At 48.8% G+C, this 25,422-nt stretch overlaps 1 protein-coding gene and 1 pseudogene across 1 annotated transcript; both read right to left on the bottom strand.

The window, feature by feature from the left end:
• Positions 1–489: 489 nt before the first annotated feature.
• LOC144135635 (U2 spliceosomal RNA) lies at positions 490–625 on the bottom strand (annotated as a pseudogene).
• Positions 626–3,243: 2,618 nt separating this feature from the next.
• Positions 3,244–25,131, bottom strand: LOC144134345 (uncharacterized). Its single transcript, XM_077667278.1, has 4 exons — positions 25,049–25,131; positions 22,493–23,632; positions 12,514–13,584; positions 3,244–3,793 (listed from the first exon to the last, which is right to left on the bottom strand). Exons 1-4 carry the CDS (start codon positions 25,129–25,131, stop codon positions 3,244–3,246), a joined length of 2,844 nt encoding a protein of 947 aa, XP_077523404.1.
• Between the last annotated feature and the right edge of the window lie 291 nt (positions 25,132–25,422).

Raw genomic sequence — 25,422 nt, 5'->3', positions numbered from 1 at the left:
TGAAGGCGAAAGGCAAAAAACGCCCGTGTGTTGTGCGATGTCAGTCCATGTTAAGGATCCCCAGGTGGTTGAAATTATTCCACAGAGCAGTTACGGCAGTTTTTTTCCTTCCTTCTATCAGTGTCTCTATATCCGTTCCCTTACGGCGCGGTTCAGGTGTCCGCCGAGATGTGAGACAGATACTACGCCATTTCCTTTCCCCAAAAAAGCAATTTTCAGTTTACCAATTTTCTTCAGAGGAGAAGGCAGCAGTGAACGGGCAGGTGTGCGACATTTTCAGTTGGCCTCAACCACTGCGATGTCATGGAACTCGTACCGCTCGAGTGCTTGTGATATTCTTCTTCTGTTGTTGCCAGGAAGAATGAAAAGCAAAGAGCTAGCACAGGCCTGCCCATTGGCTCAAGCTGAGCCATAATCGCTACCACGTGCTGATAGTAGGGGAGTTTAAATATAGGATAGAAAGAAAGGATAGAAAAGACGCGTGCTGTAATGTCCCAGGCCGATCCCGGAGGCAGTGCAATACCGGGACGACCGGTGGCGGACCTGACGCAACCTTCAATCACTCCGCCACATTTCCAAAAATAAGTTTAATATGTTCGGTTCAAATGGGACCCGTATCAGATATTCATGTCACCAGCAGCTGCCTGTGATATATGCGTCAGTGTGCCGTGGTCAATAAATGCGACGCCAGCGCAGACGTGAACCTCCAGCACGGCATTTCTTTCTCTTTTTTCTCTTTCACAAGAAGCTTCCTCTCTTTCGTCGCGGCGTGGTTGAGGTGTCCATCGATATGTGAGACTGTTACTGTGCTTTTCCTTTCCTCTAAAAATCATAATCACAAAGGCAATGCACAACCGCCAATTCAGGGAGCAGCGTCACTAAGCTTGTTTTGAGAGGCCTCCTGGGGGGAGCAGGTGGCTTCCTGGCCTTACGGAGCTGGGATCTAGGGACTCTCGGAAATGTGGCGAGGGCTTCATGTCACAGGGGGTATCTGTTGCTAAACCATCGTGGTGGTGATGACAAAATTACACGGCAGTATTGCGGGCGGCCTTCAGGCTGCCGGTTGTAGCGTCCAGGCGGTGCCTTGTGGCGACGTCCTCTGCCCAGGTCACCAGCCGAAGCTGGAGATGCGGCTCGGTGCTGGAAAAATGAGCCTCCCACTGCTGCGGACTGGTTAAGAGCGAAGAGAGGCACTGGGCGAGTGTGCTGGGGAGGAGAATAGGATATGAGCGTAGTCGGGAGAGCTTAGATTGAAGCACTCTGGCACGGGTAGGCCCGGTATTGCATTGCTTCCGGGATCGACCCTGGGCATATTAGCGCACGCCCTTTCTTGCTCTCTTTGCTCTCCTATCCTTTAACCCTTCTTCTTTCCGCATGCGGCAGCGAGCGTTGCTCGGCTTGAGCCAGTAGGCAGGCCCGTGCGCTTTCCTTTTCTTTCTTCCTATCAGCAACAGCAGCAGAAGCAGCTCTTTTTTTCAAAAAGCGTGCCATGAGGCCTAAGTTGAAAAGGGGGAAGGAATGCGGGAGGTAGAAAGTTAAAAGAAGGAGTGAAGACCCGTTGCACGGAGGTAGTCGCAGAGGATGCTGATGAAACGATTGTTCATAGTCCACTCCACATAGTCACGTTCGCGGTTCCACCGCAGGCTCACCTTCCTAAGGAGCCGTTTTCTAATAGCAGCCGACGCTGGGCGCGTCCACAACAGGTGCCGCGCATCACAAATGTCCGGAGTAGCGCTACAGTGAGAGCATCTGTCCTTCGCTGGCAGATCTTATGCACGCCACCGATGAAGGACAGATGGTGTCAGAGCCGCCCCTGAACGAACCTGGCAGACGGATACCTCCTCCTGCCGAGTAAGACTACGGGGGAGAGGGAGCGAACACGTAGGAATTAGAGCGCGTATACGCTGGTTGGTTTTGAGGGAAAGGAAATGGCGCAGTAACTGTCTCATATATCGGCGGACACCTAAACCGCGCCATAATTGAAGGGATAAAGTAGAGAGTGAAAAAAGAAAGGAAGAAAAAGGCGCCGTGGTGGAGGGCTCCGGATTATTTTCGATTATCCGGGGATCTTTAATGTGCACTGACATCACACAGCGCACGGGAGCCTTTGCGTTTCGCCTCTATCGAAACGAAGCCGCCGCGGCCGGGTTCAAACCCGGGAACTCCAGATCACTAGCCGAGCGCTCTAACCACTGAGCGATCACGGCAGGTCACTGACGAGCACCTTATCATCAAAATTCTCACCAACACTGTACTGTGCCCAGTCTAGGACTTAGTGAATGTTGATGCTCTCTTCCGCCATTCCTTCCTTTGATGGGATGACATTTCAACCCATCCTTTGATGGCGCGTGCCAGTTCCATGGGGGTGGCGGACACCTTCCACATGATTTGGGCGTGCCAAACAATTCCCATCTTTCCCTAACCAAAATCCCACCAGAGAGGAGTCGAAGGTGACCCTGCTCGGCTGTCAAGACCTCAAGACCCAAAAGGCCTTGGTTTAATGGACGCGGGCGGAGATGTGTCTGTCTGTTGTCTATTGTTGCCAGGGAGAAAGAAAAGGAAAGTGCACAGGCCTGCCCACTGGCGCAAGCCGAGCCACAATCGCTACCACGTGCAGATAGTAGAAGAGTTAAAAGATGAAATAGGAAGACAGGATAGAAAAGACGCGCCGTATAATGATCCAGACCGATCCCGGACGCAGTGCAATTACGGGCCGGCCGGTGGCAGAAGCGAAGCAACCTTCAAACGCTCCGCCACATTTCCAAAAATATTTTGGTTCAAATGGGACCCGGATCAGATATTCACTGGGTCCCAACCCTTGCCAATGGGGCCCCAGAGCCCCGCTGCCCCAGCTCAGGTGCTTCAGTATCCATGGCAGATGCCGGGGCTAGCAAAAATGTTATCCTTCCGGTTTATTAATATTTTAATAGACCACTACTACTACTACTGCCACGGCATCTGCCATCGATACTGAGGCACCTGAGCCGGGGCAGCGGAAATAAAGGATAGCAGGCAGAATGGAGAAATGAAATGAAAAAGGTGAGGGGACCGGAAGAGAGATAGAGAGGACCAGCGAGTCAGTCTGGAATCCACGAGATGGAATTTGAGGGGCTCCAAAACAAATATGGGCTCTCCCGGTGCCTTGTGAAAACTTCCGAAATGCAAAATGACCTTGTTTCGGCCTTGTTCCGATGGAGGCAAAACGCAAATAGGCGCCCGTGTGCTGTGCGATGTCAGTGCACGTTAAAGATAAAGCGTCGTATAAAGCGAGCGGAAAGGCCACTGCCAGAAGCCGCTGAAGCAGTTGGCACTGAGGTGAATCAAGGCAGTGGATTGGATCTTGGACGCTGTTTCCTCCGAAACCCAGGCGTTGGCTTCGTGCAGAACCGACTCGTGGCCGCTTTCGAAGTCGACCAACTCCATGGTGGCACTGTAAGATTCTTCTAGAAGGGCGCGGTAGCTGCTATGGATGGTAAACTTTTGGTCGCTGTAAATTCGGTTGGCGATATGGAACGTCACATCGGGGGCGTAGCTCGATAGGGTCGTCAGCAGTTTGAAGAACTGGTCTTGGATTCGGCACTTGCTCGCCTTGAGGTTTAGAGCGGCGAAGATCTGTTTGGCCGTGACTTTGCAAGCACCACTGGCGAAGGCGGCGAGTGCGCAGGCTATGCTGAACGGCGAACATACGAAGTTTACGTTCTGTGTGTTGCGGGTTTTCAGACGCTGGTACATACTCAAGGAAAACTTGAATAGTGCATCGCGTTCAGTTTGTGACAACATGTCCGGGCCGATTCTGCAACAGGAAAATTAAGAAGAGTCAAAGAGGGCTTTGGTCTAATGTGATCATCAGAACAATCCGCAACTTTTAGACTAATGCAACACTGGTGAAAAAAATGTAATCGAGTTGTTATGTGAACAGTGCTGACCAAGCAAGAAAAATGGTGCAGGGGCTTCTGCAGAAGTTCTCTGCTGTTCTCTTAGACAGGGAAGTCCTTTTTACTTCACTGCAAGTTTGTACGAGGCTCCGTTAACATTAACGGTCACCGCTTAACTTTCCTTCACCTTAGGTACCCTGCGTGGACCCGCCCCTTCTTGGGAGCAGTGCTGAGGGTGCCAACGGCCAAAGTGAATACCTCCTATAGAAATATGCAGATACTACAGCCCTACAACGCCGAGCGGAACTGCTGGAGAAATGCATGCTCATTGACTGCGCTTACATCCGGTGAAGGATTATCGCTTCTTTGCTGGCCTTATTCTTACGGCAGCTCCCTAAGACGCATTTGTTGCTGTTGGTGCCTTTTATCACCGTACATGAGCCGGCGCGCGATCTTCTAAGCTCATTTTATTTTTGTTTGCATAGTTTTCAACGTCCCGAAGTGGCTCAGGCTATGAGACATTGAAGTAGCGGGCTCCTGATAACTACAAACACCTGGGGTTCTTTAACGTGCACTGACGTCCCAACAACACACGGACGCGTTTTGCGTTTCGCATGCATCGAACTGCGATCGCCGCGGCCGGGATTGAACCCACGGTTTTCGAATCAGGAGCAGAAAACAAAAACGACTAAGCCACCACGGCGGCCCAACCTAATTTCGTGGCTTTTCGTTAGCCCTCATGTTTGTGCCCAAAGCAGCTTTGTGCACCCTAATCAACGCTGGGGCCTCTAGAAGCTGGTTCTGTCCCTGCATAAAACTTTGAAACGCTGCTTGTGACCGTAAGAACTATCAAGGGTTGCCGACACTATTCAGGCTCTGCGTACAGCTACGTCCGTCACTCATGCGCGTACATCTTAGGCCAACTGGTGCCGCCCAACCCGTCTTTGGAACGCCTCCAGGGCCTACATGGAAACAGTGCGAACAAAGAACTCGCCCAAGCGAATCAAGCGACGCATATTTCTGAGCGTTCGTGAGGGATGACCAGAATAAGAGAACAGCAAGGGCGCCGACCAAGGTGCAATTCAGGCGTATACACCGTGTGCCCTTACCTTCAGTCCAACTGGTCCGTTGCTTCTTCTGGCCGTGCAGTGCGTCCCGCGTGGTTTGTCAATGAAGGCAGAGAGTGCTCATGAGTGCTACTCCAGCTTTTGTAGCTCTCTTATCTATGGCTGCGAGGTAGTCTTATCTCGGTTCAAGCCAATAGAGGAGGTATTCGCATGACGTCATCCGCAAGGGGCGCTAGCAGTCGACGCTGCATTCGCCATGTTCGTGGTGGCGCGCGTGGCCGCCAGAGCCAGCCGCAGTATTTAACTCGGTGGTGATGTGTGATGATCTGCGATCGCATTTTGCGGCTCGCAGCAGATAATTTGGGTGAGACTGTAACACCGTGTGGCTGGGAGGGTGCGCCGTGAACTCCAGGTAACAGAAATGGGCGGACCGTTGAAAAGGTTCCACTTTGTGAAAATGTCGACCCGTAGGAGCCCGGCGTGGTGTGCCGCGTAAAGTACTGTTGCCGCGCGTTGAATTATCCGATATCGAGGCCCGCCTTGTGCATGACTTGAGTTTTTCGATAAGCCAAGAAATTAAAGCATACAAATCTAGAAAGGGTGCAGCTGCTTCACAAGCGGGCGATCCCAAAAGCCGTGCTAAGGGTACCGACGGCCGAAGTGTCATTTTTGGAGAGGTGAGCAATTAAACTTTCTTCGTTGAGCTAGCTTAACTTGTCATCTCTATCTGCTGAAAGTGACGTGTTACTACTGAATCTAGCGGAATCGCTGCACATTGCGTTGCTGCGAACCAGCCTGGGCTCTGGGTCTTCTGCATTCGAAGCAATGCTATACGCTGCTGCAATCAAAACTGGAAAACGTTCTCGCTAGGTCTGCCCTTCGTTTTGCGAGAGCATGACAGTATTTGATAGACCGATCTGTCGCGTAAATAGCGTAGTCATGGCTCTTTGCCTTTCTGCTGAAACAACGTCTGTGAAGCTTCAGCAGTTCGCGAACTTCAGCCGCTGGAGGTATGAACATTCGCGGTGCCACTTTTAGAATTTGAGTCATAATCATCTGCTGTTCGTCGATTATGTGTCCTGCGTGAGTAGCTGACCGTTATGAACTTATATTAAAAGCTACAAGTCGTGTACATTCTTGCGTGCATTGCAGCCGGACAGTTTTGCTGCCGTGTTGCGGCAGGCAGCTCGGTTAAATCACGGTAGAGAAGAATTCTGCTGCAAACTTTATGCGCTATATGCGGTCCACAAAGAAAAGTGGACATTGAAGCATTTAAAATAGCGCAAAGATGTTACATATCACTAACAATTCATGCCGGGTATGGATGGATGGATAAGGCCGATCACCTTAAATCGGGCGGTGGTTCAAGTCACCTACCCATGACTTGTGAAATTTTACTCTTGTCTTGATTTTAGAAACGAATCAGTTAACCTTCGCTTGGTTACTATTACCCGCTTAAAATCTACTTTTCTTTCACTGTCCCTAAACGCCAATGCTTTGAATAAATCAACCCCGCTGCTTTCCACTGCAGGGTATAGGCCTTTACAGAAAAGTATCAAGAGTTCAGCCGTTTCCTCCTCCTCTCCACAAGCACAGCACAACATGGCTATCTCGTGGTACCTGAGTCTATACGTCTTAGTCCAGGTACATGACGGCGTACGACGACACTCCGCGAGCTGGCATGAAACAACGACGACGCTCGCGGCGTCTGATAGCGCGGCCTCGGCGAATACGTCCTATAGGAAGGTGCAGAAACTATAGCCCTACAACGCTATTCGGAACTGGTGCAGGAATGCATGCCCACTGACTGCGCTTACATTCGGGGAAGGATTATCGCTTGTTTGCTGGTAGTCTTCTTACGGCAGCTCTCATAGACGCATTTTGTTGCTGTTGCGGCATTTTATCACCATACATGTGCCAGCGCGTGATCTTCTATCTTGCGGGATTGCGAATATGAATATAACCTTGTAAAGTGTATAACTGCGGTATTAAAAGCCGCCTTTTTACGTTGCTCGTGTGGCACAAGTGTCTAGTGCTGTGTTTCTGCACGCATGAGACTGTTCGTGAACGCTTTTAACCGATACTTTCTGGCAATTTTTTATTTTTATCGAGGCATTACAGTCGCTCACCGTCAAGATTATCCATATTTTTCGCATCTTAGCGACTTGTTGAACACTCTAGGGCTGGCACCAACTGTATACCACGGTTTCGCGATTTGAGCATTCTGGGCAGAGGCGGACATCAAACTGCTCGTGAAAATATGGAAAGCTTTCACATAGAAGAAGTGTTTCAAACTGTGTCAGTGACGCAACTGTTTACTTCAATGACATTGAGAAGAAATTTTTTTCACGCCTGCTATGATAAAGCCCTTTTTTGTATTTTCCTGTTTTCTTGTACGCATGCGCAAAGGAGTGGAAGGGTATCTATGTCGACCGCTTTCACTTCACTAAACAGCTGAGAGTAAGCGCCCGTGTTGTCTCTCGTCTTCGTGGTGTGTTTTACGTCTTGGTGCTAGAATCCTTTTGTTATGTGCGACAACCAACCAGCCGCGCAGCTATCTCTTTTAAAGCATCTTTCAATACATCAACTTTTGTAAAACCTCCTTCCGCCATCGACACCGGCTCCAAACGTTCACCTCCTTTCACAAAAACAAACAAAGGCACTCCCAGGGCTCATTCATCTGTCCACTCCTTTTCAACATTGCCATATGTCCATGCTGGCACACAAACTTCCCCCACTCTCTCAGACTGGCTACACGCTTTACGCTGATGACATCGCCATCTGGTCCCCCCGTGGTTCCTTGGCCGACAAAGAGGCCGCTGTCCCATCCGCCATGCATACCGCAGAAGCCTGTGTCCTCTTAAGTGACGTTCAAATGTGACTCCAAGAAATCGGAAGTCGTCCGTATACATGGCCGCAACTACACATAGCCGGGACGCATTGGCCTCCAAATCGATAACCACTCCATCACGGAACGCTCACTCATACGAGTCCATGACCTCTGGCTCCAACAATATGGGCGCTCTACTCATACCAATACTATCCTTCGAACCACTGTCCCGAAGACCGCCCGCACGATACGACGGAGGCCGGTCATCGAAATGGGATGCGTGAAGAGGGCATTATCCACCCGGTCACAGCGCTCGCTTTAGATAAGCTGCATCCAATACGGCCTGCCTTACAACTTCCTCACTCATGACGGTCTGGTCAAGGTGAACGTTCTTCTATGCATGCTGTGCTGGAGTGCCCTGGGCCTCTTTAGCTTCTCCACTCCAACGCAATTCCTCGTCATTGGCATACACATCTATTTCGAAGAGATGTGGGAGGCTGACCTCGCCTCTCAATGTGCTCGCCTGCTTACTACTACCTCAGACAGAGACATTCTTCATCACATTGGCGACCCCCAAGCGTCACGCACCCTGACCCTCACAGTATGCTCCCTGTGGAAGTAAGCTGCCATCTCTACCTTGACCACCTCCCACGCCACATGCATCAGGAACTCCAGGATATCTGACGTCAAGCCCGCTTTCGCTACCTCCGCAGACAGTACTGCAATGTTACGACAGTCGTATACGTACGCGCGGCCTCCTACCCACTACCATTCAGAGGCACCTTCGAGACGGTCAAGCACTCCTTGTCTCCCTGCCTTGCTGCATCCGTTGAGGCCCCTGGACAAGCTACGACAGAGACTATTGCCTTCGAATTCCCCATCTACGCATAGGACAAACTAATGCTTAGCTCCCATATTATCATCGTCTCGCAGGCCACGTGTCGGCCCTTCAACAAATGGCGATTCCCTAAACTAGGCCTTCGTATTTTAGGCAGCGCCCACCATCAAAATCACGCCATCACCTGAGCCCCAGGACACGAAGGCTTAGAAGGCTACGTGAAGGCTCGACCCTATCCCTCTCATTACAGGTATCGAGCGTGGCTCTCTCGCGCGTGCGCAGCAGTCACGGCGTCCTTGGGCGTTCATGTCGGTGCGACGCAGGCGCGCCCTCTCTTGTCAGGTAATGTAACTAATTAGGGAGGGTCACGTGGCCCGCCCCTCCTCGAGGCCGTGGGAGTGTGCATCGCAGGAAAGCAAAGCGAAGGGCACGTCGTGGAGAAAAGGCCCCACAACTTGTACCCCTTTTCGAGCCACTACTCTGCGCGTCCTAAGAGCTTACGACTCAAACGACACATCGACCCCGTCCTCACAAGCGCCTTTCTTTGCCGGATTCCAAAGCGCTCCACTGAACCGCCTCTTTTACTTTCCCTAACTCCCACCACCAATTTTAGGTGGGCTTAGCAAGAAGGAAATAAGGACATCAGAGGGACTTAGGACGAGCGCTAACTTGCATCTAGAGAATTGTGACCCAAATGACGTTCTCGAGGAATCAAACGCGCATGGTCAGCTATACACATGATTTGTGGAAGCGGTTGGATATCAAGGTAAGCTGAACTAAGAAATTCTGTTGGCTCGAAAACGATCAGAAGAGCACAGAAAAAACAGGAAGCACCTCATCCACCTTCAAGCAGCAACACCGAAGAGGCAACAGAGAGTTTCAGCCCAGGCGGATAGCCATACGGTCAATACGGCGATGTGTTGCCGTTGCTACCTGCCGTATTTGCTTAGCCACATTTGTAAGGCAGCAGTTGCCGCAGTCAGCGTGTTTACTACAGTTGTGCTAAAGCTCTTCATAGCAGAGCCAGCGTAAAGCGTTCCAAGGGGAACTGTTAACCATTCACACATTTTGCAATGTCACAAACAGCGTTATGAAAAAATGGCATGGTAATGCGGGCAATCACGTCGATTAGATACTTGGCCGATGAAAATAAGGGCCGGCATGCAATAAAAAAACGGCTGGTGTTCAACGTGGCTTGAACCTAGTTATACGAGCGAAACCTCTGTTTAGCATGGTCTCCACTCTCGAATCGTGTCAATGATAAAATGTTAAATGTCAAAGTCAAAAGTCAAGGTCAGGTACCCAATTGTCGTAGTCATTTGATCACGTAGTCATACTACCTTAGCTTGGGCCATACCACCACCCAGTTCGGTTCGTCATTGTCAGGCATTGAAGATCGCTCTCGATGTTGTGCCTACTGTCGCAAATCGAATGTCAAGGTCAGGCACCCAATTGTCATAGTCATATGATCACGTAGTCATACTACCATAGTTTGGGCAATACCAGACAGTGAAGTACACTTTGACCTTGTGAGGAATTGATGATCAGTGTTGATGTGGCGGCCGCTGTCTCAAATAAAATGTCAAGGTGATGGTCAGGTACACAATGGTCATAGTTATATGTTCTTGAGGTAGTACACCCATAGCTTGGGCCATATATCACCTCGTAGTTAATTTAGGTTTGACATTGTGAGGCATTCAATGTCATTGTCAATGTGATGCCCACTGTCTCACATCAAATGTCAAGGTTAAAGGCCAAGGTCAGGTGCCTAATGGTCGTTGTCATGTGATCACGTGGTCATAATACCATCCGTCAGGCTTAAAACCTCGTAAGGCGAAGGCTGTAGCCCTCTGTCTGCTCAACCAGCTGAATTTGACTAGCCTGGAAAACGAGATCAGCAAGTGTGAAAAGAGAATACAGAGAAGAGCTGTCAGGTTTATTTTTAATAAATATGGAAGGACTGACTCCCCAACCATTCTAATAGAGATTAATAACATTGAACTACTTTAATATCGAAGAGGAAATCTCAGGTTAGAATTTATTTCCATCTTATTACATAACAAACTTTGGATCCCTCATCATACTTAACGCCGGCACCAACCAGAGGAACTCGTCAACACCATCTCAGTTCTCTAACCCCTGTATTCGCTAAATCAGACACAAGTTTTCCTTTTTTCCACACACAATAAGAGATGGTATTCAGCTATTGAAACCATTGTCCCATGAGTTTTAAGCAATTATTGCTCTATTGTGTAGATTTTTTTGAAGTCTTGCGTTTCTTGTGGTTTGAAGAACTTGTTCGCCCACCCACCCTGCTTGAACTCAGCGTCCACAAAATTTTGAAATGAATAAAATAAAATGCATAAATAAAATAATTTCTTGCCTGCCTTTTCCCCGCCAAAGGCTCACAAGCTGGGCAATCCATTTAGAGCCATCGTGACTGAAAAGGGCTCTTGGCAGAAGATGGTCTCAGGTTTATTCAACGTGCCTAAGGAGGACTTGTTCCGCCTGATCCTTTTGCAGTTCGGAACGGGATTTCCCTGGTGGTTTTCGATTGCCGCAGCGCTCTCCGGTCAACTGTATGTTCGCTCCATTTCTGAGCTTTCTTATAAACTGTCCTTAATTGAACTCGTTCCTTCGCAGGGATCTCTATAGGCAATCTCTATTTACATGTATATCTTGATTCAGTGTATTTTATGAGATATGTGTTTTTCCACAGACTGCGTTTTCTTGTAAGCCGTCCTTTCCTTTTCTGTAAAAGCTTTCATATTCCTCTATCACTTCTATAAACGTTTTGTTATTTTTACTTCTTAATGTAATGGCCCGGTGATGACCTTGCGTGATCACCGTACCCGCGACAAGGCTTTTGCTCGACCTACAAGACGCCTCATTTTGAGCTCCATTTTTGTTCACAAGTAAATCTTTTTACTGGGCTTGTTGGTGCTTCAATCTGTTATGTAGGAATTCAGCGCAACATATAACCGTAATAAGTGACACAGAGGACCATGCACTGCTGACAAGTTATTTATTTCAAAGGCACGCAGATTATACAAGCAGCCAGTCACAACACTTATCAGTGGCAGGAAACGTCAGGACGATGTGAAGAGCAGTACAAGCGATAAGAGTAACACGATTTACAAACAGATATAAGAAAATTCTTGAATGCCCGTTTAAAAGCTATTGAAAAGTAATTTAACGCGCGGTGTAAAGTGAGAAAGAAGCATGGTCGATTGGATGAGGTCATGAAGGCAGAACACTGAAATAAGATTCTTTAAAAGGCGATATACGTCATGTATCCTTCGGAGATGGCAGCCTGCATGGAAGCGCTAAGGCCTGTATAGACAGCAGGTCTTGTACAGGTGCCCATTAACACAGTGAAATCAGTTCCCACACAAAAGTTCCCACTTGTCACTTGTCTCCTTAGTCCCGCTCCGTGAGGTGACGTCACCTTTTACTTTTCGAAGTTCCGGTGGTGCGCGAGCAGCTATAAAACACGTTTTCGAGGCACAGGGCTTACTTTGTGCGAGCTATGGAATGACAAAAAATTGCACGTATGCACGTTAGCGCACGTGGCTTGTCCGACGTAAAAAAGGAGTCTAGGAGGTAATATCAAGAAACGAGCATCGCGAAGTCCAGCAGATGTCAGAAGTTGGCGGCAAAGCGACAGCGAAATAATTAAAGGAGAACTTTGCCCTCGCTTTTCCTTGATATCTGAAGATAAAAAAGGTATTTACAGTCATGTCGCAGTGCCAAAAATAATGAATGAATACTCTGATATCACCGCAAGAATCCTGTACGTCCACAGTCAACAGTTCTCACAGCTTTCGAACCGACCCTAGAAACAGGATAACATCTGGGTCGTTCATCTTAATTAGAAACATGAAAGGACGATCCACAACAAACTGCACAGGAATGCCAATGATCGGACCAGCGGATTGGAAAACCGCGTTCGTGGCCGCCGCCTCAGTCTCTGTGCCTTCCTCGTGGACCTGGACGAGCGCCTTGTGGACCACGTCAGAGACGCTTGGCGTACCGGTCTCGAATGCTTCGGAGAGGTCGGCCTCGCCCGGCGTGAACAAGTCCTTGACGCCGAGGTCCTCGAGTGTCTCCCGCAGAGCCACGCTGTGCTCGATCCTGAACTTGGGAAGAAAGAGTTGCACGTTGGCCACCAGTTTCATGCTTGCTAGAAGCTCAGATAGGTTGGCTGGAGTCAGGTCCTCTTCCAAGTCTCGAAGTCCCTCTACGTCATCCGGAACGAAGATGACCATCGACATCATCTGACCCCTGTATGGCATTTCAAGGGCACTGGCGCGCAACTCTTCCGAGTAGCCAACCTTGAAGGTTTGGCACTGGAACATTATGTTCGCATGTACGGCTTCATGATATTCGACATGGAACAGCTGCCGCGTCGTATAAAGCGAGCGGAAAGGCCACTCCCAGGAGCCCCTGAAGCAGACGGCACTGAGATGAATCAAGGCCGTGTTAGGGTCCACACTTCCGGAGGGAAAGATGGATTGGATCTTGGACGCTGTTTCCTCCGAAACCCAGGCGTTGGCTTTGTGCCGAATCGACTCGTGGCCGCTTTCGAAGTCGACCGACTGCATGGTGGCACCGTAACACTCTTCTAGAAGGGCTCGGTAGCTTCCATGGACAGTAAACTTTTGGTCGCTGTAAATTTGGTTGGCTACGTGGAACGTGACTTCGGGGGCGTAGCTCGATAGAACCGTCAGCAGTACGGCGAACTGGTCTTGGATTCGGCACTTGCTCGCCTTGAGGTTTAGAGCGGCGAAGATCTGTTTGGCCGTGACGTTGCAAGCACCACTGGCGAAGGTGGCGAGTGCGCAGGCTATGCTGAACGGCGAGCATACGAAGTTTTCCCTCTGCCAGTTGCGGTCCTGCAGATGCTGGTACATACTCAAGGAAAACTTGAACAGAGCATCGTGTTCCGTTTGTGACAGCATGTCTGAACCGATTCTGCAACAGAAAGAACAGGAAAATTAAGAAGAGTCAGAGAGAGCTTTGGTCTAATGTGATTACCAGATCAATCCAAAACTTTTCAACTGATGTAACATCGGAGGAAGAAAAATGTAATCGAGCTCTGATGTCAACGCTGCTGATTAAGCAAGAGCATTGGTTCAGGCAGTTCTGCTAAAGTGCTGTGCGGTTCTAGACAGGGAACTCCTTTGTACTTAATTGCAAGTTTTGACCAGGCTGAATTTGTAAGCGAATGCCTGCATTTAATAAATGGAAATAATTTGTCTAGTGACGTATAAAGAATAGTAAACAAGGGCTGGAAGAAAGTATGCATTTGAGTAAATGTTTCAGATGATCTATAAATCTTAGACAGAGCACGAAGACTGCTTTAAGCGCACATTTTTCTGCGACATCGAAGGATGGAATTAATATGTCAGAAGTTAACTATTCAGGGCAACATCTGCATTTCACATCACGATTCATCACTTTCAACATCATAACCAGCGAGTTCAGTGCAAGACAAAGGCCGTTTTCACTGTCCTCCTTATAACGCTGTCCAATGGCAGCTGCAGGCAGTTTATACTTGCAAGTTGCTTTATCTCATCCGCCCACCTAACAGTCTGCCGGCCTCGCTACTTTGCCTTCTCCTAAAGTTCGCTCTGTTAATCTTAACGGCTATCGTTTACTTTCCCTCCAGCTTATGTACACTGCCCATACCAGCCCGTTATTGACTTCAGCTATTAAATCTTCATTCAAAATATTTTTCCAAGATCTCTGGGGCGTTATAAAATGATTTTTATTTTTATAGCGTTTAACGTCCAGAAGTGACTCAGGCTATGAGGGACGCCGTAGTGGAGGCCTCTGGATGATTCGACCATCGGGGATTGTTAACGTGCCCTATCACAGCAACGCACGGGCGCCTTTTAAATTTCGCCTGCACCGAAATGCTACCCGCATCTTTCGAGTCACGCGCGGAGCACCATCAACACTAAGTTATCGCGCGCGGCCCGTCGAAAGTTACATATCATGGGGTTTAGTTAGCCTCCAAGTTTCTACCCAAAACAGCATACTGCTGGTTCTGTCCGTGGGTAAAACTGAAACGTGGTTTGGGACCGTAAAAAGAAGCATCAAGGGATGCCGACACTAGTCAGCCGCTGCTTGCAGCTACGTCCGTCACTCATACGCGTTCGTCTTATATTAGCTGGTGCCGCCCAAACCGTCTAGGAACGCCCCCAGCGCCCACATGAAAACAATGCGAAGAAAGTATTCGCCCAAGCGAATCGAGCAACGCGTATTTCTACGCGTTCGTGAGGGATGCCCAGATCAACAGAACAGCAAGGGCGCCGACAAAGGCGCAATGCAGGCGTATACGCCGTGTGCCCTTACCTTCAGTCCAACTGGTCCGTTGCTTCTTCTGTCCGTGCAGTGCGTCCCGCGTGGTTTGTCAAGGATGGGCAGAGCGTGCTCATGAGCGCTACTCCAGCTTTTGTAGCTCTCTTATCTATGGGTGCAAGGTAGTCTTATCTCGGATCGAGCCAATAGAGGAGGTGTTCGCCTGACGTCATCCGCTAGGGGCGCTAGCAGTCGGCGCTGCATTCGCCATGTTCGTGGTGGCGCGCGTGGTCGCCGCAGCCGGCCGCAGCATTTAACTCGCTGGTGATGTGTGATCTGTGATTGTATTTTGCGTCTCGCCACAGATAATTTGTGGCAGACCGTAACACCTTGTCACTGAGTGGATACTCTCTGAACTGCGCGTAACAGAAATGGGCGGGCATGTTGAAAAGGATCCACGTTGTGAAAATGTCGACCCGTAGGAGCCTGGCGTGGTGTGCCGCGTAAAGTACTGTTGCCGCGCGTTGAATTATCAGATATCGAGGCCCGTTTTGTGCATGACTTAAGTTTTCCGACAGGCTAAGGAATCAAAGCATACAAATCTAAGGAGGGTGCTACTGCTTGACAAGCGGGATAGCTCAAGAGTCGTGCTAAGGGTGCCGACGGGGTAGGTGCGTTATTGCGGAGGTGAGTAATTAGACTTTATCGGATCGTTCAGCTAGCTTAGCTTGTCATCTCTATCTGTTGAAAGTGACGTGTTACTACTGAATCTAGCGCAATCGCTGCACATTGCGTTGCTGCGAACGGGCCTGGGTTCTGGGTCTCGTGCGTTCGAAGCAATGCTATACGCTGCTGCAATCAAAACTGGAAAACATTCTCGCTAGGTCTGCCGTACGTTTTGCGAGCGCATGACAGTATTTGATCGACCGATCTGTCGCGTAAATAGGGTAGTCATGGCTCTTTGCATTTCTGCTGAAAAAACGTCTGTGAAGCTTCAGCAGTTCGCGAACTACAGCCGCTGGAGGTATGAGTTTTCGCGGTGGCATCTTTAGAATTTGAGTCAATCATCTGCTGTTCGTCGATGATGTGTCCTGCGTGAGTAGCTGACCGTTATGAACTGATATTAAAAACTACAAGTCGTGTACATTCTTGCGTGCATTGTAGCCGGCCAGTTTTGCGGCCGTGTAGCGGCAGGCAGCTCGGTTATATCACGGCAGAGAATTCTGCTGCAAACTTTATGCGCCATATGCGGTCCACAAAGAAAAGTGGACATTGAAGCATTTAAAATAGCGCAAAGATGTTTCATATCACTAACAATTCTTGCCGGGTATGGATGGATGGATAAGGCCAATCACATTATATCGCGCGGTGGTTCAAGTCACCTAGCCACGACTTGTGAAATTTTGATCTTTCTTGATTTTAGCCACCAATCAGATAACCTTCGCTTGGTTACTTCTACCCGCTTAAAATCTACTTTTCCTTCACTGTCCTTAAACGCCAATGCTTTGAATAAATCAACCCAGCTGCTTTCCACTGCAGGGTGAAGGCCTTTACAGGAAAGTATCAAAAGTTCAGCCGTTTCCTCCTCCTCTCCACAAGCACAGCACAACATGGCTATCTCGTGGTACCTGAGCGTATACGTCTTAGTCCAGGTACTTGACGGCGTACGAGGAGACTGCGCGAGCGGGCATGAAACAACGACGACGCTCGCGGCGTCTGATAGCGCGGCCTCAGCGAATACGTCCTATAAAAAGGTGCAGAAACTATAGCCCTACAACGCTATTCGGAACTGGTGCATGAATGCGTGCGCACTGACTGCGCTTACATTCGGTGAAGGATTATCGCTTGTTTGCTGGTGGTCTTCTTACGGCAGCTCCCATAAACGCATTTGTTGCTGTTGAGGCATTTTATCAATATACGTGTGCTAGCGCGTGATCTTCTATCTTGCGTGATTGGGAATATAAATATAACGGGGTAACAGGGTATAACCGCGATATTAAAAGCCGCCTTTTTACGCTGCTCGTGTGGCACAAGTGTCTAGTGCTGTGTTTCTGCACGGTGTTAGATTGCTGTTCGTGATCGCTTTTTATCGATACTTTTTGGCATTTTTTTTGTTTTTATCGTGGCGTTACAGTCGCTCACCATCAAGATTATCTATATCTTTCGCATCTTAGCGACTTGTTGAACACTCCAGGGTTTGCACCCACTGTATACCACGGTTTCGCGATTTGAGCATTCTGGGCAGAGGCGTACATCAAGCTGCACGTGAAAATATGGAAAGCTTTCACATAGAAAACGTGTTTCAAACTGTGTCAGAGACGCAACTGTTTACTTCTATAACGTTGAGAAGAAATTGTTTTCACGCCTGCTATGATAAAGCCATTTGGTTGTATTTTCCTGTTGCCTTGTACGCATGCGCAAAGGTTTGGAAGGGTATGTATGTCGATCGCTTTCACCTCACTAAACAGCTGATAGTAACGCCTGTGTTGTCTTTCGTCTTCGTGGTGTGTTTTACGTCTTGGCGCTAGAATCCTTTTAATATGTGCGACAACCAACCAGCCCAGCAGCTATCTCTTTTAAAGCATCTTTCAATACATCACCTTTTGTAAAACCTCCCCTCCATCATCGACAACGGCTCCAAACGTTCACCTCCTTTCACAACAACAAACAAAGGCACTCCCCAGGGCTCATCATCTGTCCACTCCTTTTCAACATTGCCATATGTCCATGCTGGCACACAAACTTTCCACACTCCCTCACACCGGTTACAGGCTTTAGGCTGATGACATCATCATCTGGTCCTCCCACCGTTCCTTGGACGACAAAGAGGACGCTGTCCAATTCGCCATGCATACGGCAGAAGCCTTTGTCCTCTTAAGTGACGTGCAATGTGATCCCGAGAAATCGGAAGTCGTCCGTATACATGGCCGCAACTACACATAGCCGGGACGCATTGACCTCCAAATCGATAACCACTCGATCACGGAACGCTCACTCACACGCGTCCATTGCCTTTGGCTCCAACAAGATGGGCGCCCTACTCATACCAATTCTATCCTTCGAACCACTGTCCCGAAGACCGCCCGCACGATACGACGGAGGCCGGTCATCGAAAGGGGATGCGTGAAGAGGGCATCCTCCACCCGGTCACAGCACTCGCTTTAGATAAGCCGCATCCAATACGGCCTGCCTTACAACTTCCTCACTCATGACGGTCTGGTCAAGGTGAACGTTCTTCTATGCATGCTGTGCTAGAGTGCCTTGGGCCTCTTTAGCTTCTCCACTCCAACGCACCTCCTCGCCATTGGCATACACATCTATTTCGAAGAGATGTGGGAGGCTGACCTCTCCTCTCAATGTGCTCGCCTGCTTACTACTACTTCAGGCAGAGACATTCTTCATCACATCGGCGACCCACAAGCATCACGAACCCTGACCCTCACAGTATGCTCCCTGTGGAAGTACGCTGCCATCTCTACCTTGACCACCTCCCACGCCTCATGCATCACGAACTCCAGGCTATCTGACGTCAAGCCTGCATTCGCTACCTCCACAGACAGTACTGCAATGTTACGACAGTCGTTCATGTATACGCGGCCTCCTACCCACTACCCTTCAGAAGCACCTTCGAGACGGTGAAGCACTCCTTCTCCCCCTGCCTTGATGCATCCGTTGAGGCCCCTGGACAAGCTACGGCAGAGACTTTTGCCTTCGAATTCCCCATCAAAGCACAGGACAAACTAATGCTTAGCTCCCATATCACCGTCTCGCAGGCCACGTGTCGGCCCTTCAAATATTGACGATTCCTCAAACTAGGCCTTCGTCTTTTAGGCAGCGCCCACCATCAAAATCACGCCATCACCTGAGCCCCAGGACACCAAGGCTTAGAAGGCTACGTGAAGGCTGGACCCTATCCCTCTCATTACAGGTATCGAGCGTGGCTCTCTCGCGCGCGCGCAGCATTCACGGCGTCCTTGGGCGTTCATGTCGGTGCGACGCAGGCGCGCCCTCTATTGTCAGGTAATGTAATTAATTAGAGAGGGTCACGTGGCCCGCCCCTCCTCGAGGCCGTGGGAGTGTGCATCGCAGGAAAGCAAAGCGAAGGAGACGTCGTGGAGAAAAGGCCCCACAACTTGCACCCCTTTTCGAGCCACTACTCTTCGCGTCCTCAGAGTTTACGACTCAAACGACACATCGACCCCGTCCTCACAAGCGCCTTTCTTTGCCGGGTTCCAAAGCGCTCCACTTAATCGGCGCTTTTACTTTCCCTAACTCCCACCACCAATTTTAGGTGGGCTTAGCACGAAGGAAATAAGGACACGAGAGGGACGTAGGACGAGCGCTAACTTGCATCTGGAGAATTGGAACCAAAATGACGTGCTCGAGGAATCAAACGCGCATGGTCAGCTATGCACATGGTTTGAGGAAGCGGTTGGATATCAAGGTAAGCTGAACTAAGAAATTTTGGTGGCTTGAAAACGATCGAAAGAGCACGGAAAAAACAGGAAGCACCTCCACCACCTTCAAGCAGCAACACCGAAGAGGCAAAAGAGAGTTTCAGCCCAGGCGGATAGTCATACGGTCAATACGGCGATGTGTTGCCGTTGCTACTGTTGCCATATTTACTTAGCCACATTTGTAAGGCAGCAGTTGCCGCAGTTAGCGTGTTTACTGTACAGTTGTGCTAAAGCTCTTCATAGCAGAGCCAGCGTAAAGCGTTCCAAAGGGAACTGTTAACCATTCACACATTTTGCGATGTCATAAACAGCGTTATGAAAAAATGGCATGGTCATGGGGCCAATCACATTTATCATATACTTGACTAATGAATACAAGGGCCGGCATGCAATAAAAAATGGCTGGGGTTCAACATGGCTTGAATCTAGTTATACGAGGGAGAGCTCTGTTAAGCATGGTCTCCACTCTCAAATGAAGTGTCAATGTTAAAATGTTAAATGTCAAGGTCAAAATAAGACAAGGTCAGGTACCCAATAGTCATACTCATTTGACCACGTGGTCATACCACCTTAGCGTGGGCTATACTACCACCCAGTTCGGTTGGACCTTGTCAGGCTTTGAAGATCACTCCCGATGTTGTGCCTACTGTCGCAACTCAAATATCAAGGTGAAGGTCAGGCACACAATTGTCATAGTCATATCATCACGTAGTCATACTACCATAGTTTGGGCGATACCACACAGTGAAGTACACTTTGACCTTGTGAGGAATTGAAGGTCAGTGTTGATGTGGCGGCAGCTGTCTCAAATAAAATGTCAAGGTGAAGGTCAGGTACACAATGGTCACAGTAATATGTTCTCGTGGTAGTACTACCATAGCTTGGGCCATATATCACCTCGTAGTTAATATAGGTTTGACTTTGTGAGGCATTCAATGTCATTGTCAGTGTGATGCCCACTGTCTCACATCAAAAATCAAGTTTAAAGGCTAAAGTCAGGTGCCTAATGGTCGTAGTCATGTGATCACGTGTTCATACTACCATCCGTCAGATTTAAAACCTCGTAAGGCGAAGGCTGTAGCCCTCTGTCTGCTCAACCTGCTGAATTTGACCAGACTGGAAAATGGGATCCTCAAGCGTGAAATGAGAATACAGAGAAGAGCTGTCAGGTTTATTTTTAATAAATATGCAAGGACTGACTCCCCAACCACTTTAATGGAGATTAATAAAATTGAACCACTTTAAAATCGGAGAAGAAATCTCAGGTTAGAATTTATTTCCATCTTATTACATAACAAACTTTGGATCCCTCATCATACTTAACGCCGGCACCAACCAGAGGAACTCGTCAACACCATCTCAGTTCTCTAACCCCTGTATTCGCTAAATCAGACACAAGTTTTCCTTTTTTCCACACACAATAAGAGATGGTATTCAGCTATTGAAACCATTGACCCATGAGTTTGAAGCAATTATTGCTTTATTGTGTCGCTTTCTTTAAGTGTTGCGTTTCTTGTCGTTTAAACGACTTGTTCGCAACCCTGCTTGAACTCAGTGTCCACAGAATTTTTAAGTAAATAAAAACAAAATACATATATAAAAAATGCCTTGCCTGTATTTTTCACGGCCAAGACTCACAAGCTGGGCAATCCATTTAGAGCCATCGTGACTGAAGAGGGCTCTTCGTATAACATGGCGTCATGTTTTTTGTAAATTTCCGCCTGATTCTTTTGCAGTTCGGCGCTCGACTTCCCTGGTGGTTCTCGAATGCCGCCGCGCTCCCTGGTAAGCTGTATGTTCGCTCCCATTCTGAACTTTCTTTTCAACTGCAGTTATTTGAACTCGTTCCTTCGCCGTGATCTCTGTAGACAATCTCTTATCTAAATGATAACTTAATTCAGTGTATTTAATGCGATATGTTTTTCCGCAGACCGCGTTGTCTTGTAAACTGTCCTTTCATTTTCGGTAAAAGCTGTCGTATTCCTCGTATCGATTCTATAAACGTTGCTTTGTTATTGTTACCTCTTAACACGCCTCTGTCTCATTTACTGCGCTTCCTTACCGGCTACGCTGGGCATCGGACGGCCGCCCACTTATTGTCATGAATCGGTGATGACCTTGCGTGACCACCGAACCCGTGACAAGAATTTAGCACGACCTAGAAGACGCCTCATTTTGAGCTCTATTTTGGTTCTCAAGTAAACATTTTTGCGGTGGCTATTGTGTGCCTCAATCTGTTATGTAGCAATTGAGCGCAGCATATAACCTTCATAAGTGACCCACATGACCATGCGCTACTGACAAGTGATTTATTTCATAGGCACGCAGATTATACAGGCAGCCAGTCACAACGCTTATCAGTTGCAGGAAACGTCAGAACGATGTGAAGAGCAGTACAAGCGATAAGAGTAACACGTTTTACAAACAGATATAAGAAAATTCATGAATGCCCGTTTAAAAGGTATTGAAAAGTAATTTAACGCGCGGTGTAACGTGACAAAGAAGCATGGTCGATTGGATGAAGTTATGAAGGCAGAACACTGAAATAAGATGCTTTAAAAGGTGATACACATGTATCCTTCAGAGATGGCAGCCTGCATTGAAGCGTTAAGGCCTGTGTAGACAGTAGGTCTTGTACACGTGCCCATTAACAAAGGAAAATCGGTTCCCACACAAAAGGGCCGATTTGTCGCTTGTCTTGTTAGTCACGCCCCGTGAGGTGACGTCACCTTTTACTTTTCGAAGTTTCGGTGGTGCGTGAGCACCTCTAATATGCGTTTTAGAGGCACAGGGCTTACTTTGTGCGAGCTATGGAATGACAAAAAATTGCACGTATGCACGTTGGCAATTACACGTGGCTTGTCCGAACTAAAAAAGGATTCTAAAAGGTAACATGAAGCAACGAGCACACCGAAGTCCAGCAGATGTCAGACGTTGGCTGCAAAGCGATAGCGAAATAATTAAAGGAGAACTCTGCCCCCAATATTTTTTTGATATCTGAAGATAAAGAAGGTATTGACAGTCATGTCGCAGTGCCAAAAATAACGAAAAACATTCTGATATCACTGCAAGAACTTTGTACGTCCACAGTCATCAGTATTCAGAGCCTTCGAACCGACCCTAGAAAAAGGATAACATCTGGGTCGTTCATCTTAATTAGAAACATGAAAGGACGGTCCACAACAAAGTGCATAGGAATGCCAACGATCGGACCAGCGGATTGGAAAACCACGGTCGTTGCCGCCGCCTCAGGCTCTGTGCCTTCCTCGTGGACCTGGACGAGCGCGTTGTGGACCAAGTCAGAGACGCTTGGCGTACCGGTCTCGAATGCTCCGGAGAGGTCGGCCTCGCCCGGCGTGAACAAGTCTTTGACGCCGAGGTCCTCGAGTGTCTCCCTCAGAGCCACGCTGTGCTCGATCCTGAACTTGGGAAGAAAAAGGTGCACGTTGGCCACCAGTTTTATGCTTGCTAGAAGCTCAGATAGGTTGGCTGGAGTCAGGTCCTCTTCCAAGTCGCGAAGTCCCTCTACGTCATCCGGAACAATGATGACCATCGACATCATCTGTCCCCTGTATGGCATTTCAAGCGCACTGGCGCGCAACTCATCCGAGTAGCCGACCTTGAAGGTTTGGGACTGGAACATCATGTTCGCATGTACGGCTTCATGATAGTTGAGACGGAACAGCTGCCGCCTTGTATAAAGCGAGCGGAAAGGCCACTGCCAGAAACCCCTGAAGCAGACGGCACTAAGATGAATCAGGGTCGTGTTAGTGTCCACACTTCCGGAGGGAAGGATGGATTGGATCTTGGACGCCGTTTCCTCCAAAACCCAGGCGTTCGCTTTTTGTTGAATCAACTCGTGGTCGCTCTCGAAGTCGACCAACTCTATGGTGGCACCGTAAGACTCTTCTAGAAGGGCGCGGTAGCTTCCATGGACAGTAAACTTTTGGTCGCCGTAAATTCGGTTGGCTACGTGGAACGTGACTTCGGGGCCGTAGCTCGATAGAATCGTCAGCAGTACGGCGAACTGGTCTTGGATTCGGCACGTGCTCGCCTTGAGGTTTAGAGCGGCGAAGATCTGTGTGGCCGTGACGTTGCAAGCACCGCTGGCGAAGGTGGCGAGTGCGCATGCTATGCTGAACGGCGAACATACGAAGTTTACGTTCAGTGTGTTGCGGGTCTTCAGACGCTGGTACGTACTCAAGGAAAACTTGAACAGAGCATCGCGTTCCGTTCGTGACAGCATGACTGGGCCGATTCTGCAAGAGGAAAATTAAGAAGAGACAGAGCTTTGGTCTAACGTGATTACCAGATCAGTCTCACTTTTGAACTGATGCAACACTGGAGGAAAGAATGTGATCGAGTTGTGGTGTGAACGGTGCTGACCAAGCAAGAAGATTGGTCCACGCGCTCCAGCTAAAGTGCTGTGCGGTTCTAGACAGGGAACTCTTTTGAACTTAATTGCAGGTTTCTATGAGGCTAAATTTGTAAGGCTATTCTTATATTTATGCCTTACTTTAAAAAATAGATTTTTTTTTGTCTAATGACGTAGAAAGAATTGTAGCCAAGGGCTCGAAGAAAGTGCGAATTTGAGTAAATGTTTCAGACGATCTAAAGATCTTAGACAGAGCACCAAAACGGTGCTTAAGCGCACACTTGCCTGCGACATCGAAGGATGAAATTGAACGTCAGAAGTTAACTATCCAGGGCAACATCTGCATTTCACATCACGATTCATCACTTTCAGCATCATAACCAGCGTAAGTTCAGTGCAAGACAAAGGCCGTTTTACCTGTGCTCCTTTTAACGCTGTCCAATGGCAGCTGCAGGCACTTTATCCTTGCAAGTTGCTTTATCTCATCCGCCCACATAACAGTCTGCCGGCCCCGCTACTTTGCCTTCTCCTAAAGTTCGCTCTGTTAATCTTAACGGGCATCGTTTACTTTCCCTTCAGGTTATGTACGCTGCCCATACCCGCCCGTTATTGACTTCAGCTATTAAATCTTCATTAAAAATATTTTTCCAAGATCTCTGCGTTGTTATATAATGATTTTTGTTTTTATAGCGTTTAACGTCCCGAAGTGACTCAGGCTATGAGGGACGCCGTAGTGCAGGCCTCTGGATGATTCGACCATCTGGGATTGTTAACGTTCGCTATCACAGCAACGCACGGGCGCCTTTTGCATTTCGCCTGCACCGAAATGCTACCCACATCTTTCGAATCACGAGCGGAGCACCATCAACACTAAGTTATCGCGCGTGGCCCGTCGAAAGTTACATTTCGTGGCTTTTAGTTAGCCTCCAAGTTTCTGCCCAAAACAGCTTACTGCACCCTAATCAACGCTGGGGCACCAAGAAGCTGGTTCTGACCGTGGGTAAAGCTTTGAAACGTCGTTTGGGACCGTACAAAGAAGTATCAAGGGATGCGGACACTAGTCAGCCGCTGCTTGCAGCTACGTCCGTCACTCATACGCGTTCGTCTTATGTTAACTGGTGCCGCCCAAACCGTCTGGGAACGACCCCCGCGCCCACATGGAAACAGCGCGAAGAAAGTATTCGCCCAAGCGAATCGAGCAACGCGTATTTCTACGCGTTCGTGAGGGGTGCCCAGAATAACAAAACAGCAAGGGCGCCGACCAAGGCTGAATGCAGGCGTATACACCGTGTGCCCTTACCTTCTGTCCAACTGGTCCGTTGCTTCTTCTGTCTGTGCAGTGCGTCCCGCGTGGCTTGTCAAGGAAGGGCAGAGCGTGCTCATGAGCGCTACTCCTGCTTTTGTAGCTCTCATATCTATGGGTGCAAGGTAGTCTTATCTCGGATCGAGCCAATAGAAGAGGTATTCGCATGACGTCATCCGCAAGGGGCGCTAGCAGTTGGCGCGGCATTCGCCATGCTCGTGGTGGCGCGCGTGGTCGCCGCAGCCAGCCGCAGCATTTAACTCGGTGGTGATGTGTGATCTGTGATTGTATTTTGCGTCTCGGCGCAGATAATTTGTGTGAGACCGTAACACCGTGTGGCTGAGAGGGTGCGCCGGGAACTTCGCGTAACA

The sequence above is a fragment of the Amblyomma americanum genome, chromosome 5, assembly GCF_052857255.1.
Source record: "Amblyomma americanum isolate KBUSLIRL-KWMA chromosome 5, ASM5285725v1, whole genome shotgun sequence".
NCBI lineage: Eukaryota > Metazoa > Arthropoda > Arachnida > Ixodida > Ixodidae > Amblyomma > Amblyomma americanum.
Note: the sequence above shows the minus strand (reverse complement) of the source record. Positions and strands in the feature narration are given on the sequence as shown.

Coding starts and splice junctions, on each gene's coding strand:
- LOC144134345 (XM_077667278.1), bottom strand. CDS start 25,131: ATGAGCACGCTCTGCCCTTCCTTGACAAGCCACGCGGGACGCACTGCA. Junction 13,585..22,492: donor GATGTTATCCTTTTTCTAGG/GTCGGTTCGAAG, acceptor TTTCTGTTGCAG/AATCGGTTCAGACATGCTGT. Junction 3,794..12,513: donor ATCATTGGCATTCCTGTGCA/GTTTGTTGTGGA, acceptor TTCCTGTTGCAG/AATCGGCCCGGACATGTTGT.